Raw genomic sequence first — 19,027 nt, forward strand, 5'->3', positions numbered from 1 at the left:
TCCCCCGTCCAGAACCGGACCCATTAACGCGGATATAACCGCTGGATTATGTGAGAGGGACGCTGCATGGGCACGAGGCGGGGGTGTTTTTTGGATATTGGACCCCCGCGCGCGTGCGTCTGACCACGAGTTGGTGTTTGTTTACGAAATATTGGAAAATAAAAGCAGAAGATTCTGGATTAAAAATGTCGGTTGTGCTTTTGCCGTGGCTCCTGGCAGAAACCCCTGACATGAGGATTCATTTAGGGGGCTGACTGAACATTTGGAGAGCCTGAACGCCAGCAGCAGCACGCGCACAGCTCTGTTATTTTAAAATATTTCCGTCAGTATTTACCTGTCTGCTCACCTGTGAGGACACATGTCTCAGATCCACCATGCGTCTCTGGACCAGCAGCACCAGCAGCAGCCGGGCCAGTACAACCAGATCTGCACCCGCAGCAGCAGCGGCTCCTGCGCGGCCCCCGCCGAGGGACCAGAGCCGTCCTGCCCCGGCCACAGGAGCCGCAGCCCCCGCAGGAAGTGGCAGGTGTTCCCGGGAAGGAACCGGTTCTACTGCGGCGGGAGGATCATGATGGCGAGGCAGACCGGGGTCTTCTACCTGACCCTGGTCCTCATCCTGCTCACCAGCGGCCTCTTCTTCACCTTCGAGTGAGTGGCCACACACACACACACACACACACACACACACACACACACACACACGGGTTAATAATCTGAAATATCTAATGTTTGAAAATCCCTGGACCAAATGACTTACAGACCAGGAGAGAAATCCTTGCTGGCAACTAGTTTTTGTTTATGTATCTATTGTAGACTTTCTAATTCTTGTTTTTAGATATTTTTAAATATTCTCAATGTCTTCTTTTGACATCAGATTAGAAAGTTTTCAGCAGTGGAAGAAGTACTCAGATCTTTCACTTAGGTATCAATACCACAGAGTAGAAATACTCTGGTACTAGTAAAAGTCCTACATTGAAATATCAAAATATGTTCAATGTAATAAAAATGAAATGAAAGTACTCATTATGCAGAATGGCCCATTTCTTAATAATATATCATTTAATTTGAATTATTGATGCATTCATGTGTTCATTACTTTAATGATGCAGCTGATAAATGTGCAGCTCGTTTTAATGACTGTGCTGTGTGGCTTCTTCATTTCCCCCCGAGGGACACAAGAGTTTATTTTATCTTAATCTGTAATAATAAATCATAATTTATTTTAGTGAAATGGTTTAGTAAATGTAAAGTCTTGTTATGATTCATTATCCACAGTTTGCTTTTAAAGCCAAACTCTTTTATAGTGAGAAATCCGGGGGAAAAGAGTGGTTTTCTCCTGGGATTAAATGAAGATCAAAGAACAATATTTCTGTTTACTGTTTTCTGTCTTTTCTCCAGTTTTTTTCCTCTGCAAAATACTGCAAACTTCTCTGCTTCAGGCCTCTGAAAATCCTTTAAATGGAGCAATCTGAGAAGAAAAACATCACAACTGTTGTTATGACAGGTCACAAGCAGATTTTATTTCATTTTAAGGGTCAAATCTGAAGTCCTCTTCAGGTCATTAAACCCTCCGTATTCCTGGAAATGTCTAAATATAACAGCGTAAATGATCTCTGTATCCTCGGTGGGGAGTTCAGCTCTGACAGGAATGTGATTTCAGTTTTTTCTACCGAACCTCAGGCTGTTTTCTGCAGATTTCTCCTCACTGTGCTTCAGTTCTCTGATTCGTCACGGAGGATTTCTTGACAACAAACACACGAAGCAGGACGTCTGCGGTGTGCAGTTATAATGAGAGCAATCCTGATCAGGTAAAGGTTGTTAGTTTCAGCTCTGCAGCCAAAAACAGCCACAGAAGCTTCGTCACAGCTAAATTTACCCTCCGAGCGTCACGTCACTGAGAATGCTGCTTCCCCTGGTGACGAGTCGATCCTGAGCCTCAGACCAGGTCCCTGAAAACCACATCTGAATCCACAACGAAGCAATAGACACTCACCCTCAGGTTTAATGTGGAACGATTAGATGCTGCTGCTAAAACAATTAGTCCATCAACAGAAGATGAATCACTAATTACGATAAGTGAATGAGTATGTCGTGGCTAATTGTGCATAATCAAAATCTGAAATAGAATCAGGTTTTTACATTCAAGGAATTTGGCTCGATAATTTGGTGCATTATGGTGAAAATAAAAGAAATCTGTAAAAGAATCTGTTCTGTAGCTGAACAGTGTTTAAACAGTGTTTTTGTTTCGTGCTTTAAGGAGCTTTGGAAAGAGTCTAAATTTACACCTTCACACAAACGTGGCTCATTGGCTCCAGTTGTAGATATATTAGCAAACTCCCTGTGCTGAGTAATATAATCTTCAGTCAAATGCTAAATTATTTCGGTAAAGATGGATCACTTACATCAGCACAGCATGCTTATAGACCAGGGTACTCCACTAACACTGTATTAGTACACAGGACTCCTCAGTGGTTGACACACATGGATAACAGGAAAGTAGTAACTCTGAATGAACGGCTCAATGACAGCTTTACCCTGCGGTGTTCCTCAAGGGAGCTGCTTGGGTCCACTTTTATTTTCGTTTTTTATGAATTATTTATTTGATTTATCAAATGTTGTGAGCAAAGCTGATGTAGTTATGTCTGCTGATGACTCATCAGAGAATCTACAAGTCGGGCTGCACGTCATTACTAAATGGGTGAAAATTAACTTTGCCAAAGGTAAATGTACTGAATTACACGCGTATGTTTCCATCTTCTCTTATGATTGATGTTTTTCCGTTTCACCTGGAGTGCTGCTTTAAAATATAAAAAGAACGGAGCTGCCAGATTAGCTCTTCCTTGTTCTTTCTGACTCTCTTGGCTCACTGTGGAGGTTAATTTGAAATCCAGTCTTCTGTTATTCATGCAGACTGTCTTCTTTAGTGGTGAGCTAGCACATACTGGTTTTTGTCGCTGGTATGTGAAGCATCAAGTGAGAAGTTTTCACTGGTTGTACCAAGTCCATGAACAAATTTCATGATGAGAACGGATCTAAGCCAACATCAGACAGATTAAAAACACATCCTCTTCTAAAAAGTCATCACAGCAGGAAGTGTTGAGTCTCTCTTAGATCTTATTTTGCTGTTCTTGTTTCCTGAAGGTTGATAATTTTTGCAGTTTTATGTGTAAAGTCGCTTGAATTGTGCTTTCTTGTTGACACTCTGTGACTCTGACAAGACATTTGTAGACGTCACTTAGAAGTTTCTGATGGATGTTTTTTCACTGTTTTAGGACATTTTTCAGAAACATTTTATGAAGTCAACAAAAAAAAAAAAAACATGGCTTCTCAAATAAAAACAAAAAATCAAACAGCTAAGACGTCTGAAGGTTTATTTTCTTCTATTCCTCCCACATTCTTCACTGCAACTTTCAAAACACTACGGTAACAGCAGGAGACAGAAAAACCTAACACTGGATTTACCACATATTTAAGGTGTTAGGAATCTGCGTCACACATCTGTCAGTTGGACACCACGTGGTGATTTGTATTTCTCATTTACAAGTAAAAAGACATAATTCTACCCCTAAGACACTTAAAACTCCTTTAAAAGCAAAAAAAAAAAAAAAAAATCATCTAAAAAAGTTGCTAATTACCAAACATAACTGGCAGGAGATGCAGTGTTTTAATTTGACTTTAAAAAGTCTGCAAACTATCTGAGAATCAACACATGAACAGACAAAATTAAAAGACAACAATACAGTCACACCTTTGGAAACAGATTCACTGAAAAGTTTGAAAAAGGAGGCAACAAGTCCTTCAGCCGAAACCTGCAGAAGTGCTGTTTATTGACAGTTAGCTGGATTATGACCAATGGATTTACAGTGAACATTTAAAGAACCTGGTCTCCTCAGACACGTCGTTTCAAAGTATAACACGGCAAAGACTTGAGCCTCTGGTGTATTTGTCGTTTCATCGTGTCCTGAAACCGAGAGCTGCTGTGGTCAGCTGAGACCTTCTCTTTGTTTATTTGTCTCCGTGCTTGTGTGTGCAGCTGTCCCTTCCTGGCGTCCAACCTGACCCCGGCCATCCCGGCCATCGGCGGCATCCTCTTCGTCTTCGTGATGGGGATGCTGTTCAGGGCGAGCTTCACCGACCCCGGCGTTCTGCCCCGAGCCACGCCGGAGGAGGCTGCCGACCTGGAGAGGCAAATCGGTAAACACAGAGACGCGTACAAACACATCAAACACATGTAGAAAACTGCTGGTACGGGTCTTTCTTCCTTCATGCTTCCTTCACTCAACAAACTCCACCAGCAGACAGCAGAACAAGCCTAAACTGACCAATCACGTCACTTGTTGTCTCCATGTGGTACCTCCGTGGCTCTGACATGTAGTTACATTTACAGGTACGCTCCAGTAGACTGGAGGCCCCTGGGTTTTGCCTCAGTACTCCATCAACAACAGCTCAAGCGAAGATGTTTTGTTGGAGGAAGACAGGGGTGGAAGAAATATTTAGTACATCATTTACTTAAGTAAGAGTACCAATAAAACCATGTGAAAGTACTCCACCCCCAGTAAAAGTCTGACATTCAAAAAGCTACTTAATTCTACTCTCAGCACTTAAGTTACTGTACTTGAGTAAATGTACTTGGTTGCTTTCGACCAATCTCATTTCTCATTTTGATAGAACAAAGTAAAACTTGTGGACTTTTCTCAGCTTAACTTTTGTCATTGTTAAATATCATCAGTTGCTTTTGCCTGATTGAGTCATCCAGACTCTCCCTCCATCACTTCTACTCACTGAGCCTCTGCTCCTATCAGATGTAAGAAAATCAACTGCAGAATAATCTGTTCACTAATGATACTGAGTCATTACAGGAAGTCGCTCCACACCTCCTCCAGTCGCTGTGTGCGTGTGTTTAGATGTGTGTTCAGTCACATGTCATCTCTTCAGCTTCAGACCTTCGCTCTGTCAGAAATGCATCTCGACGAATCGGCCGTTTCCACAGAAACTGAACTTCACTGTCTAAGCTCTCTGATCTATTTTAAGAAACCTCTTATTATTTTTTCTTGTTTGTTTATTTATTTATATATTTCCTCGGTGGATACAGAATCTGTGGAGCGACAGAGCTGTCAATCACCACAGAGCCGGGGCTTGAGAGAACGACCAAATATGGGAGAAGAAGCTGGATGTTAGACGCGCTCAGCTCAGTGTGTGAGATGTGGAGGAAGGATAGAAATAGAGGGCGGTTATTTTTTACGGTGTTTTGTCTGCTGATGTTGGTCAGGAATTTATTCTGTGATGCACAGCTTGAAACAACGTCCTCACTTCCTGTCTGACAAACAAAACTTAAGACAGACAAGAGGTTTTTCCCAAAGTCACCCTAACAGTTGACATATTAGACATTAATGCTCATTTTCTTGTATATTAACAATAGAGGAAACTGTGTAATGCTAAAGTGTGTTTCTGTGAAGCTTTTAGCTCCTATTTTTGGTTTTGCGGCACATTTCCTGTCTGGTTCACTGTCAGTGTCGCATGGAGATTGATTGATTTCAGTGAATTCGCCTCAATCAGAGGATTTTATTCGTGGGTGAATCTTTGGCGTTGACGCCGCTGACCAACAGCAAACCGTCTCATCTGAGCTGACATTCAGAGACTCCACCATGTAGGAAGCTAAACGGCTAGTCTGTTCATGCTGTATGTGTAGTTTGTGATGCAGCTCGTGTTTCCTCCCAGGAGGCTTTGCAAATCCTGTCAGCTGAGAAACTCCATGAAATTTACACACTGCAGTTTATCTCACTGAGCAGGAACGTACTCTGCAGGGCTGCTGAGGATTTTATGATCCCGATTGTTGAAAGTAATCTCACCTCAGGGTAGAGACTGAAACTCTGCAGCCACACAAGTATCCTGGCAATCTTTGCTACTTGTGGGTTAAATCCAGATAGAAATTTGTCCTGAAGGTGGCACCGGAGGAAAGGTAAATTTAAATGAAAGGGTTTATTCTCTGTATGGTGGCCATTTTAGGACATCTCAGACTCTTGAGGCTCAGCTCTACTTGGATCAGCTGTCATCAGTGTAAAGCTTAGCTTTGCCTTGAACTGAATGCTAATGTTAGCATATTAGCATGATCACAAAAAGCCAATCAATGAAGTAATCTCATTTACTGTCAGGCTCAGCACTTTCAGGCACATTCAGACTTGACTCAAATTTCATCCACTCTGCTTTGTGCTAATGTTAGCACAGCATTAGGTTAGCATATTGTATTTGTAATAGGCTAGTAAGTTTTCAACACTGCAGTTAGCATAGCAACACCCTGGCATCCAGGAGCCACAATCTCAGAGTCTCCTTTAGTTTTAAATCCTGGATCAAGGAAAACCAACAAACCCAGATCAGACCAGATGGCTGCAGTAGATCACCTGTGTAGACAGCTGCCTCACCCTGTAGAACTCTACAAGTGATCACAAGGACCTTGAACTGGACTCTGAATGCGATGGAGCCGGTGAAGAGGAATCCAGACTGGATGGAGCAGAAACAAGAACTTCTGTTTGTCTTCTATTTTTAGACATCGAGTTGAGTATCATCTGCATAGAAACGATGGGAGATGCCGCTGATGCAGCTGTGTCTCTGCTAGTAAACACTTGAACTGTGTTGTTTGTTTTTGTTGTGTGTTTCTCAGACTCTGCAGGATGCTCCAGACCACCACCTCGCACCAGAGAGGTTCTCATCAACGGGCAGACGGTCAAACTGAAATACTGCTTCACCTGCAAGATCTTCAGACCTCCTCGAGCATCACACTGCAGCCTGTGCGACAACTGCGTCGGTCAGTCTCAGAGCGTCTGCTAAATTTAGGATTTAGGATTAAGATCAAGAGTTTTTATACAAAACATTGGACCACATCATAAGAAATAATGCATTATATTTTAAACTACTCAGCGGTATGAATAGTTAGTTTTTCTCTGAAACTAGCTGAAACTTTAGAAGAACATGAAAAAGCTCTTTAGTGCATATGTAAAGTCTGTACTTTAAGGACATTTTTCTGCAAATACTTCTTCTACTTTAGTAAATTAATGAATGCAGGAGTGTTTTTATAATGGGGGATTGCTGCCTTTATTTAAGTAAATGTTCTGAGTACTTCTTTCAGCACTGCTGCTACACTGACTTGCAGTAAAACAGCAGGAGTTCGTCCCTTCGAGATGTTTTGACTATGAGATTTTGAATGCTTCAGTAAATACGAGTGTTTGTTCTGTTTCAGTTCATTTTAAATATTTTATTAGTTTTGGACTGATTTCATCCCAGTTTAATAATAAAATAAAGCTTGAACGTTTCCTCGCTCAGAGCGCTTCGACCATCACTGTCCCTGGGTGGGGAACTGCGTCGGACGGAGGAACTACCGCTTCTTCTACCTGTTCATCCTCTCGCTCTCTTTCCTCACCATCTTCATCTTCGCCTTTGTCATCACACACGTCATCCTCAGTGAGTAACACCGCCTGACACCACCTCCTCCACACACAGCTTCCACTGTGATTCACGTATCGATTTCTTTATATTCACACTCTCTGTTCCACTGCAGTGCTGAATGTAACTGCATCCTCAAGTACTGCACTTAAGTATAATATTAGTCACTTCTACTTTACTTGAGTATTTTGAGTACTACATCTCAGAGTAAAAAAATGTTCTTTTTACTTCACTAAATTTGTCTGGCAGCTTTAGTTCATAGTTACTTTACAAATAATGTTTTTCACACAAAAACCAATGAAGAGATTTCACATTTTCTCTGTTTTCATTCATTATGGATGAGCGATAATTATCTATTGATACACAACTCTGACTGAGTATGTGTCAAAAAGGATTAGCAAATTATCACATTCTGTCTTATTGATGTTTTACACGACATCCCAGCTTTTTTTGGAATCGTAGTTAATGTATAAAACAGTCACAGGGACCGTTTTGCTGCGGAATGAGTACTTTTACTTTTAATACTTTAAGCTCATTTTCCTCATTACACTTCTACTTTTACAAATGTCGGACTTTTACCCATAACATAGTGTTTTTACAGTGTGGTATAAGTACTTTTACTGAAGTAAAGGATCTGAATACTTCCTCCACCACTTGTTTCTCTGCAGTACTGTTGTCACTGTGTATTATGTGATACTGTCAGCTACACAATGACTCAGCACATTTTAAGCCAGAGAACATTTTCATTATCAGTTATTCTGCTGATGGTATTTCATTGACTGACTAATCAATCAGTTCATGAAATGTAAAAATGACAAATGTTCATTATTTATTCTAATAAATAATCAACAAACTGAAGGAAATTCTATTTACAACCTCATAAAACAGAAAAAGCAGCAAATCCTCACTAACTGGAACCAGATAACGTTGGAAATTTTCAAGATTAATGCAAAAACAACTGATCCATCAGCTTTCTTTGACTGGCAAATTGATTAACTGACTGCCTGCAAGTCTAGTTCATTGACCTCTATCTCCTGGCAGCTCTGATAACTATCAACACAGATCGAAGTCATTTCACAAGTAAACAAAGTCGGTGAAATTTGTGGCGTCACTCTGACGATCCTCGGCCAGGTAGGAGTTATTTTCTGCTCGGAAACCTTTGATGAGTACGTGGAATAACCCCCGGCTGGCTCTCTCCATCGAGGCCTTTGTGTGTTGCAGCTTTGCCGCAGCTTCTCATCTGTGTAATGGATGAGACATCGACCCTCCTCGGCCCCGCCCACCGCCCTGTGATTGACAGGCTGTCAGAGAGAGGCTGAGGCCGCAGTCCATTCATGTTTCCTGTCGTTGATTGATCAGACGTCACTGGCTCTGCTGGTTCAGACTGTTCACACTCAAAAACCTGATTACTGTGAGGAGCCAGATTCACTGTGAAGCACCAGTTTCTATTCAGTTTGTTCAGTAATCTGATATTTTTTACACATTTTACACCAGCGCTGGTTTTCTTTACCCTGTGTGGTCACAGTCTCTTAAGCTGTGAGTGCTGATGGGTCCTTTTTTTAAAAAATAAAAGGTGATAAATCTGTGCTCAAATGTTCCACCATAAATCCTCCCCTTCTCTGGTACGAAGGAACACAGAAGGTGTTTATTCCATCGTACGCTGTAAAGACTCATTTGAGCATTTAAAATGGCAAAATCAGTTCATTTCACCGGAATCGCTGCCATCAGTGGATTCATTCACAGGCGCAAATTAAATCCAACCTTGTTAGCTTATTAAGCTGTGTGTCACCATCCAGTTTTATTCACCCTTAAAACACTTCCACCTCCTCTGCAACAGAGAGAAAATCATGTAATCCGTGTTTTTAATCAGATAAAAGTTAATCTCTCTGTCGTCCAACCTTTTCCATGGATGCATTATCTCTCTCTGCAGGTTGATCCAATCCATAGCTGCCTGGAAGGAAGTTTGAAACTGATCATTGATTTTGTGTTTCTGGATCTAAAATGGCCTGCCTGCTTCTTCCCCGTCACGCGTCATTGACCTAATTCTCTGCGTTGAGGCTGCTGATGTTGTTTTCCTGCCCTGCAGGTCTGAACAGTCAAGACGCTGGAGCCTCGGGCTGCCTCAGATTCAAACTAACAACCAGCAGACTGTCTGAGATAAACCCGTGTCTTCCTCTCAACACTGCGCTGCTTGTTTTCTGTTTTTAGCAGCAGAGCTATAAAAAGATCCAGCAGAGCGTCGTGATTTTGATCTACAAGATATAAATTTAGAGATCTGTTGGAATGCAGTCTCCTGGAAGCCTCGTTGCTGGCGGCGCTCACGCTTGTTGTCCCGTCTCACGTGCTGGTCCGTGACGAGCAGCTTCAAAGAAAATAACGACCAGTTCAGCACTGAATTCACTGTGGGTGTTCATGGTCCTCCTGATTTTGGTGACCTCCTGACGTTTCCTCGAGTGCCACCAACAGGACAATAGCAGAACATCTTGAGATCCGTGGACACTGTTGGAGGCAAAGAAATCAGTTTTAAGCCTCATTCAGACTCTAGTGGACGTGGGAGTTAATTTCCTTATATTACCTTTTAAATTTTAATCCCATCCGGAGCTCGTATGTGGGTCATTTTTCATCCCGACTCCAGTCATAATCACAGCCACAATGAGCAACATCCCTCTATTTTAAAGCAGATCTGCTTTTTCTTCTGCTTTTTTATTCCTTTTTAAATCAGCTCAGTGAGAAATTTGACTCTTCTGTGAAAATGGAGGGAGTGAGAAATGTTCTTGCTGATACGTTTAGGCCTATCTGAGAAGCTTTAGCACAGCAGAACCCTGTAAAAGCTCATCAGATGTCCTGTTGTATGCTGGGTAATTAGACAATATTGAGTTTTGGGAGTGTTGTTAGTATTTTTCTGGTCTATAACCTAAACAGACGTTCTGTCCCTCTGCAGGATCGAACCGGACGGGTTTCCTGAGCGCGCTCAAAGACAGCCCGGCCAGATATCCTTTCACTGTTTAAAGGCTGGATGGACTCGTGCGACCATGAAGCTTCATTTAGACCTCTCGTCCAGTAAATTCATGCACATAAATAATCCACACTTTCCACTCATGCTCGTGTTTACGGACGCATTAGTGCTGCGTTCCAGTCCGAGTCGGAGGTCGGAATTTCGCAGCTGAAAGCTGCTACCTTCCAGCAGGAGGTTGGAAGTTCCCGAGTTGTCTGGAAGGCAGCATTAGTGTGTGTGGTCATATGTGGTCATGCTGTTTGTCTTGGTGTCACCACAACAACACAACACATTCATTTATCCTCACACATCCTGTTCAGAGCTGACACAGAAAATCAAGAGGCACTAATTACCCCTCATACACTCCTCCGCTCGCTCTCTGTAGGTTGATAATGTGTGTGTGTGTGTGTGTGTGTGTGTGTGAGTGTGTGTTTCTGATAAATCAATGACTCTGACGCAGTCACCGACCACAGGTCAATATGCCCCATAATGCATTGCCAAGGTCAAACTTCTGTCGCACGCTCCGAGGGCCACATTTACATTCAGCTCCAGCAGCTTCTTCACTCTCTTCTCTGTCTGATGTTTTCTGTTCGTTTCTGCTTTAGTCGACTGCCGTCCTTCCTCTGGTTATTAGCGTCGATCGCAGCTCACTCGTCTCGGTGTTCCACCAGGCACAAAGTGTGAGACTCACATTAAAGGGATGACGGTAAAGTAAGGGAGAGGAACAAAGAAAGAAAGAAAAATCAAAAATACATCAAGTCCCTGGAGAAATCATCTTCATGAAGAACCGTCATTCACGATTAGTGATTTTCTTTATTTCGATATTTTGGTTTTGAGAACATCACCCAGAACTGATGGCGTGTCTCCAAAACCTCACCTCATCAGGATGATTGTACATATACAGAAGTTATTCTGTTTAGTTTAGGGGACATGAGTTCAGCTATGATTCAGGTGTCCCTGCGTGGGCCCTCTGGGAGTGATGGGATTCAATGCAGACTCAAAAACGATGAATATTATATTATTCTTAAAGTCTTCTGAAATCTTTGAGTCACTGTAACATCTGAACAAAAGTTTGTCCTTGACTCTGTTCTGCACCGTCCTGGAGGTGGTGGTGTGTTTCTTCTCCGTCTGGTCCATTGTCGGTCTGTCGGGGTTCCACACCTACCTGATCAGCTCCAACCAGACCACCAACGAGGATGTGAGTATACAAAGCTGTGGTCCCAGGACCACCAGGAGGACCGTAGAGGACTCCAGGAGGACCAGGAAGAGACAGCTTCTCTGTTGTAGCTGTCTCTAGAAAAAGAATGTGTAGCCTTGATCTGAACGTTACATTTAATGGTTCTGATGAAACGAACCGACACACACTCTCTGTTTCTGTCGTGGTCTGGTTCTGGTCTGGTCCTGGTCCAGATTAAAGGATCCTGGTCCACCAAGCGAGGGAAGGATAACTACAACCCCTACAGCTACGGGAACATCCTGACCAACTGCTGTGCTGCTCTGTGTGGACCTCTGCCTCCCAGGTCAGTAGCATGCTCTGCAGCACTAAACTCAGGACTCAGCTCAGAGAACTCAGCACTAAACCCAGGCCTAAACTCAGACCTGATCAGATTGGCCACACACAGTTGTTACCAATATCCATGATTCCAGAATGATGCATCCTAATGACTGTGGTCATGTTGAACCATTAGCATGTTAGCATTGTCGCTGTGATCATGTTTGGTAATGTTAGCATTTAGCTTAGCAAGTATATCCTCACACAGACTCACTAGCATGGCTGTAGATTCTTAGTCTTAATTAAACGAATTAAACAAAAATGCAGATAATGTATATTTAGCCTATTTTAGAGGAACAAGTTATGCTGCTGCCTGGTTAGACTTTAACTTTGACCTCACTCAGAGGTCACACTGCCTACATGCTGCCAAAGTTAAAAAAATCAAACACGTTTTCTTTGCACTTCACAGATTCATCGTCGCTCGTTCCTGCTGTCGTCCTGTCTGCTTCCTTGTTTGCTTTAACTAGTTAGCTGGTTATCAAACCTGTTGAAAACAGCTGAATCTGCCTTTTATCACGTCCCTCACAGCTCTCTCTCATGCTTGCCTTCATATCTACTTCATTTTTTCTTCCTCCTCCTCCTCCTCCCCTCTCAGCAGACTGTGTGTTTCTGTGTTTAATGAGGACAGTTTTCAGCTGAGACCTTCCTGGAAGTAATTACACTCCTTTCCCTCCTCCTCTCCTTCTCTGAGTACAGTTTCTCTCCCCTCAGCTGGCTCTTCTCCTCCCCTGGTATCGCCGGTCTCCCTCGTTGCCAACGAACCGAGCTGCAAAATTAATCAAAAAAACAATCAAAGTCAGACTACGGATCGCTGCAGTTTCTACAATTCATCTCGCGCAGAGAAGAATCATATCTGCTTTCAGCCTTCGTCAGCTCTTATGTTTCCATCCACAGAGCCTGTCTGTCATATATCATCATCACAGGAGGAAATATATGATCCATCTCTAGACCTGGCTGGTGATTCGGAGACTCTTTGCCAACACAGTGTACGGCATCCTCAAAGCAGCTGATTCAGGCTGTTTCAGTTGGCTGCTCTCAGATTTAATGGGAGCAAAGTTAAGCAAAAATTAAATGAGGTTTGGTTCTGAGAACAGAGCGTAGGATCAGAGGTGAAGTTCCATTTTAATAAACACTGCATGCCAAAAGTATGTGGACACCATGTTCATTAATGTGCTGCAGTAATGGCCTCCACTCTTCTGGTCTGTCCACATACTTATGGCCATATGGTGTATATATATTGATGTGATATATATATTGTGATATTGATTTCAACTATTCCTTGCTCCTCGGATCTAAACAGACTTGGATCACTTATCTGCTTCCTGCCAGCTGTGTCCAGGCCTGGCAAACAGAAAAAAGCCTGTTTGATTATTGATTTTGGATTGATTGATGAGGGCTGGCAGGAGCTCTCTGATGTGACCGGACAGCCTGACAAGGATAAGACAAAACACTTCAGTGGTCGCGTGATGATGGAGGACAGAGAGCGAGCTGCCTTTGGGGGGGACATGAGAGAGCTGGATTTTTCAAAATAAGAGCATGTGTCAGCAGAGGAGGAAGATGTGATCGATGAAGGTGGAGGAGATGTTTGTTTTTCAGGGCTGAACATATGGATACTGATTCATTACACAGTCTGCTTGGTAGACCGCCACCAGCTGGTGTGTGTGTGTGTGTGTGTGTGTGTGTGTGTGTGTGTGTGTGTGTGTCACAGTGTTGACAGCTTATTAACATGTTGGTTCCACCTGCTGACACCCCGAGTGTACAGGACGACAGGTGGTGAGATCCATCTGCAGACACACACACACACACACACACACACACACACACACACACACTCACACACACTCACACACACATAAAAGGGCTTTTTTTAGGTCAGGTAGCAAAGGAGTTTTGAAGTGTGAGAAATAATTTGAGATGTCCGAAGATCCAGACGTCACATTAAAACCCTGTAAGTCCCAGCAGAACGCCGGTGTAATTAGCACACTGATTGGTCCATTTCACTGTCAATCAACATGTGAGCGCCGAAGTTTGGTTGTGTCCCATGATGCTTTGACCCCGTGGAGTCAGTGCATGTTTGATTTGAGTAAAAATGACCTTTGTTGTGTTATTTGGGAGTCATGAGGCTACTGTGAGCTCGTAGCTTCTGTCAGTTTCACTAAATGTCTGTAATTAGTTGCACATTAATGCACAGAACTAAGTTATATCAGTAACTAGTAGTTTGATTCCATGCACTTTATATCACTGCTTCTCCGTGTATTCCTTCGTATTTGTATGTTGTGGGAATATATGTTCTTTTATATCAGAACAACATGCCAGCAAAGCTTGAATTTGAGTGTAATCACTGAGATCCATTTTTTTCTGTAAAGTGACATCTCTCTCTGTCTGGGTCCCAGTTTGATTGACAGGAGAGGTCTGATCCAGTCTGACTCACCACAAACCGTCTCCCAGTCCAATGGGACCGGCGGCGGCAGCTACGCATCCACTCAGCTCCGCAGTCACATGGTAGGATCACATGGATCAATATCAATTTTATGTTTTATATAAATTATCAAAAAATGGAGGAAAAAACCTCTGAAGAGAAGCTACAGTGCAGAGAAAACAGAAAGATGTGTGACTGATTAGCCTTAGGATCTCCCAGGTGGATAGCGTGTTAGCGGTTAGCTCTCCAGCTACAGTAGATCACAGCTCTGTGAGAAGTTATCAAACATCTGGAGCTGAATACTTCACCCAGACACACGGATGATTTGTGACACAAGATCAGGACTCACCACAGGACGTGTTTCCCTTTGACGAGCAGATCGCTGACTTTCCTTCCTTTAAATCTTCCTCCTCAGTGTGATCAGGATCAGTGCATCCAGAGCACCAAGTTTGTCCTGCAGGCTGCAGCCACCCCTCTGCTCCACAGTGACCCCGTGGTTCTGGCCCCTCTGCCAGGGAAGACCACCACACTGGGGGGCCCCTGCGCCTACCTGGCCCCCTCCCAGCCCTCCCTTCCATCCTGCGGGGGAGACGTCCTGACCCTGAGGGACGCCACCACCGACTCTCACTGTGCCCACCACCTCCACCACCATCATCACCACCACCACCACCACTTCGTCAGCCCGGAGGAGACGCCCTGCACCACCCCACAGGGTGCCCTGCCCTGCCCCGCCCACCTGCACCTCCACCCACACCTACCTGTCCCCACCCCCACCACCCTGTACGACCCTGCCAGTCAGGACGCTCTGCACGAGGACTCTGTCAGAGGGCTGGTGAAACTCAGCTCTGTCTGAGCCAAACGACCACATTTCTTTAATTTAACCCCTGTTTGACTCATGACGTCAGACCTGAGCTCGTCACGTCCGCGTTCATGTTTCCAAACACCTGATTAATTTTCATTACATTAGACAAACATTAAGTCTGGTGGTTTTTAAAACTCTCTGGAGTCCAGCTGCTGACCTTCTCTGCATTAGTTTCGTCACAAAGTATACAGCTGCCAAGAAACCCAAATACAAGTAAAATGACACGGGCAACTGCAAAAAATTACAAATCTTCAGTAATAATCACATGAAATATTATTATAGAACAGCTGAGGGTCGTGAAAACTACTGTTTATACACTCAAATACAGCAGAAAAAAAAGAAATTAAACTAGAAAATAGTCTGTTTACATGTGATTTTATCCCAACTTGTTTTGAAGTATTAATAACATTAATAATTGAAAGTTTGGAAAACATTGTGTGAGTGTTTGATATCAGCACTTTCAGATTTTTTCTCTTGGTTTGTCTTCACATGAGATATAAATAAAGTTGTCGCTATAAATAGAACATGCTCAGTGGATTCAGAGAAGGGTTGATGGACTCCAGGAGGTTTTAAACAAAAATAGAACAAATGTAGACGCCAGCGTCCAGAGAATAAACAAACACTGGAAGCAAAGAAAGTCCAGAAAAATTAATCTGAAAGCAAGTGAGGAGGCAAAATCAGCTGTTTTCTTTTTGTTTTACAGAAGATGGAAGGAGCAAAAACTCTGAAATGTTCAGGATGCCCTGTTCCACTGTTTCATTTTCAGTGTTTTCTGCAGGACCAAAGCCATATTTTGTCCTTGTTCACCTCCTCCATCTGCTGTGACTCCTACAGAATCCCTCCTGCTCCCTCTTTCATGCTCCTCTGTGGTCTTGTTTCCTGCTATAAACAATAAACATTTTATCCAGAATAAGCTAAAGTACTCCGGTGCCAAACGGCGTCCACCTTCAGCCGCAGTCGGACCGGGTCCAGGACCAAAGTCAAAATGACGGACTCTTTCTTTCTGACAGATCCAGAGGTGGAGTCATTTTCCAATGTTTCTGTGGAATGAAGAGGACTGACTGTTATTCTCGGAGGAGCTCGCCAACCTGGTGTGAATCCTCAGGTTTTCATTTGAGTCTGGGGACAAATGTAAGACTGAGTTTCCCAAAAACACCTGCAGACCTGAGACAACCTGTTTGTTTTGAGCAAAGCGACAACACTGCCAGAGGTTCAGTAGGAGTTCACCTCTTTAAAGGCCCAGTCACACCAAAACGCCAAAATTTCACTTCATCTCAGCTGGGATTAGTTGGCCCAAACAGAGAGCCCAAAATGGAGGAAGGTGTCGGACTTTGTTAGCTGTGTTTCACCTTCCAGTTTTATTAAATTATTATTTATACAGAGTTGGGAGACAGGAAGTCATCATGATGTTAGTAAACTGTGGACACTTAGCCACTGAGCTAAGCTACACAGCAACAAGTTACTGACTGACCGTTAGCAAGCTCATTAGCTTAGAGAACTTTATTTTCCCTCCTCAGTAACTTTTTATTAAATAAAATAATGAACAATTATGAACAAATGTCAGACAAAACAGAGAGAATCTCCAAGCAGCTCTGTCTTCTAGAAGTTATTATTAATTGCTATATGCAGATAATTTGGAAAAGCTAAACTTCACTAGCTGTTCTAATGAGGAAACTGTTCGTTTGTGGAAAATTGCAAAAATGTTGATACTGAACGTAAATATTCACTGACTACTTACTTCATTTGTTTTGCACCAAAGTATCTGATATATATAAATATCTGCAATACTTTTTCCGCTTGTAGCATTTTTAGCATTATTGTTATGGTTCTGTTTAGACTCTCAGCTCTTGGTTAATGTCAGCAGTGACTTGACATGTTACCTGTTTATTAACATTTAGCCAAAACCACGACGTTAGTGCTTATTTTTTACACCACAACATAATTTGGAAAACAATTCTGTGCTGTATGAATGTAATTCCTGGGAGACAGGCTGCTTCTGCTGTTAGCCCTGCTGGCTGGCGATTAGCTCAGCAGCTAGCAGCAGCCCTGCGAGTACAGTCGCTATGACACCGAACTTCAAGACCAAATGTTTGGCAAAGATGGATTAAATTCACTTTCCCACTTTCTGGTGTGACCGGGCCTGAGCTCTGATGGATCCACCTGAAGCTCCAACGCTGTTCAAACTCACAAACTTTACTTTTAAACTTTACTTTTAAAGTTCTAAAGGCGATCGGCCCAGTAGATGTTTCATGCTTTAACAATCTAACAGGCTGTGACTTGGCTGTTTTCAGCCTCTACATACAGAATGTGGGATTTCATAATATTTTAATTATTCTCAGTTCGTGTTTTCATTCAGCTGCTTTGACAGTTAAATGCTGCATCACATCACATAAAAGGGTAAAAGATTTTAATCCCCTGCTTTTGTACTGAAGGTCAGACACTTATTCTACATGCTGTAGTTTGTCATTGGTGTCACAGTTTGTGCACAATTTGTTGATTTCATGATGATACTTTTTCTAACAAATGACCCCCAGGAAACTGTACACATCTACTGCTTTTAATTAAATAAATGAATATATGATTCAGTGTTTCTCAGACAATAATTGAACAGTTAACAGTTAGAAAAAAAATACAAAAAATCAAAATATAAACAGTTGGAGACTATGTTTGTTTTTTAGTCTCACAGATTAGTTGGTAACCAAAATAATCATCGCTTGTGTGGAAACTGTGTTGAAAGAACATTTCAGGGGAAACTCAGAGCTGAAGAGGTGAAGAGTGAAGATAAACACTCCATAAATGAACACAGGAGATCTGCAGGTCTTCAAAAGTCTTACAAGGCTTTGCATCAAGTTCCCTAAAAATAATGGCCTAGAGAGTATTTAAATGTTTCACATGGTTTTGAATATTAATATGAGACAGTAACATTAGCTATGATGGTCATTGACTGATAGTGATGCAGTGTTGATTTTAACAATAAAATCCTTCCATTTCTTCCTCCAGGTCACATTAGCTGATTAATTATATTGCTAGGAATCATTGCTATGTACAGCTGGGAAGTACTGACAAAAATGAAGCATAAATATAGAGAAATTCATGTACTTAGTAAATAATTGTAGGCCTTATTGCCCTTTCTGGTTTTCCAGGTATTGAATTCTAGTGGTCTTAAAGGTCTTACAGTTAGTTTGGTGAACCCTGCAGAAACCCTGTGGCAGCTGTCAGCAATGTGAGATTTAATTAAAAATGATAAATGCCTTATTTTTTATTTTCTTTAATATAAGATCTGTATCTTCCCAGCAGTGACGCATGAAGCTTAGATAAATTGAAAATAATCACTGACGTATGGGGTTTTTTTTTACTTGCTGCAGGGAAAAAAACACTGGTTCTGATCTTTCTTATGACAGGTAATGAACGCTCACCTGAGCGCTGCCTTCTGGGAATTTTAGACAAAACTGCAGGGCAGTTTTAAAGTTGTGGTGCAGCTGAAGGCAGAAACGGTGGACTTTGATGTGCTGATGTTGACAGGACGCCGGAGGCTGCAGGACTTTGTGAATCTCTCATGATGTTGTCTTCACGCTGGTGATTGGATGATTGAAAACATCCAGCCTGTGTGTCACTTTGCATTCAGTTTAAGAATAATGAAGAAAAAACATGTGCACAGATTGTAGTTTTGTGCCAAGAATTTCTCCTCCACATCCAGCTGTCACATTAACAACTGTGGATTTCAATAAAACACACTTTTTCAAAGCAAGAGTCTCTGTCTTT

The 19,027-nt window shown here is 42.4% G+C and overlaps 1 protein-coding gene across 2 annotated transcripts; it reads left to right on the plus strand.

Moving 5' to 3' along the window:
* Positions 1-34: 34 nt before the first annotated feature.
* Positions 35-19,003, plus strand: LOC143336677 (palmitoyltransferase ZDHHC14-like). Of its 2 annotated transcripts, XR_013078541.1 has the most exons (10): positions 35-648; positions 4,034-4,194; positions 6,659-6,802; positions 7,318-7,455; positions 10,379-10,427; positions 11,528-11,630; positions 11,843-11,952; positions 14,378-14,486; positions 14,819-16,552; positions 16,679-19,003. XR_013078541.1 is itself a non-coding variant. In XM_076756945.1 (9 exons), exons 1-9 carry the CDS (start codon positions 359-361, stop codon positions 15,254-15,256), a joined length of 1,542 nt encoding a protein of 513 aa, XP_076613060.1. In that variant the 5' UTR covers positions 35-358; the 3' UTR covers positions 15,257-19,003. The 2 variants fall into 2 exon arrangements, 1 of the variants encoding a protein (XP_076613060.1); XM_076756945.1 differs by having other exon boundaries at positions 14,819-19,003.
* Positions 19,004-19,027: the final 24 nt, after the last annotated feature.

This window comes from Chaetodon auriga, chromosome 18 (assembly GCF_051107435.1).
Source record: "Chaetodon auriga isolate fChaAug3 chromosome 18, fChaAug3.hap1, whole genome shotgun sequence".
Classification (NCBI taxonomy): Eukaryota; Metazoa; Chordata; class Actinopteri; order Chaetodontiformes; family Chaetodontidae; genus Chaetodon; species Chaetodon auriga.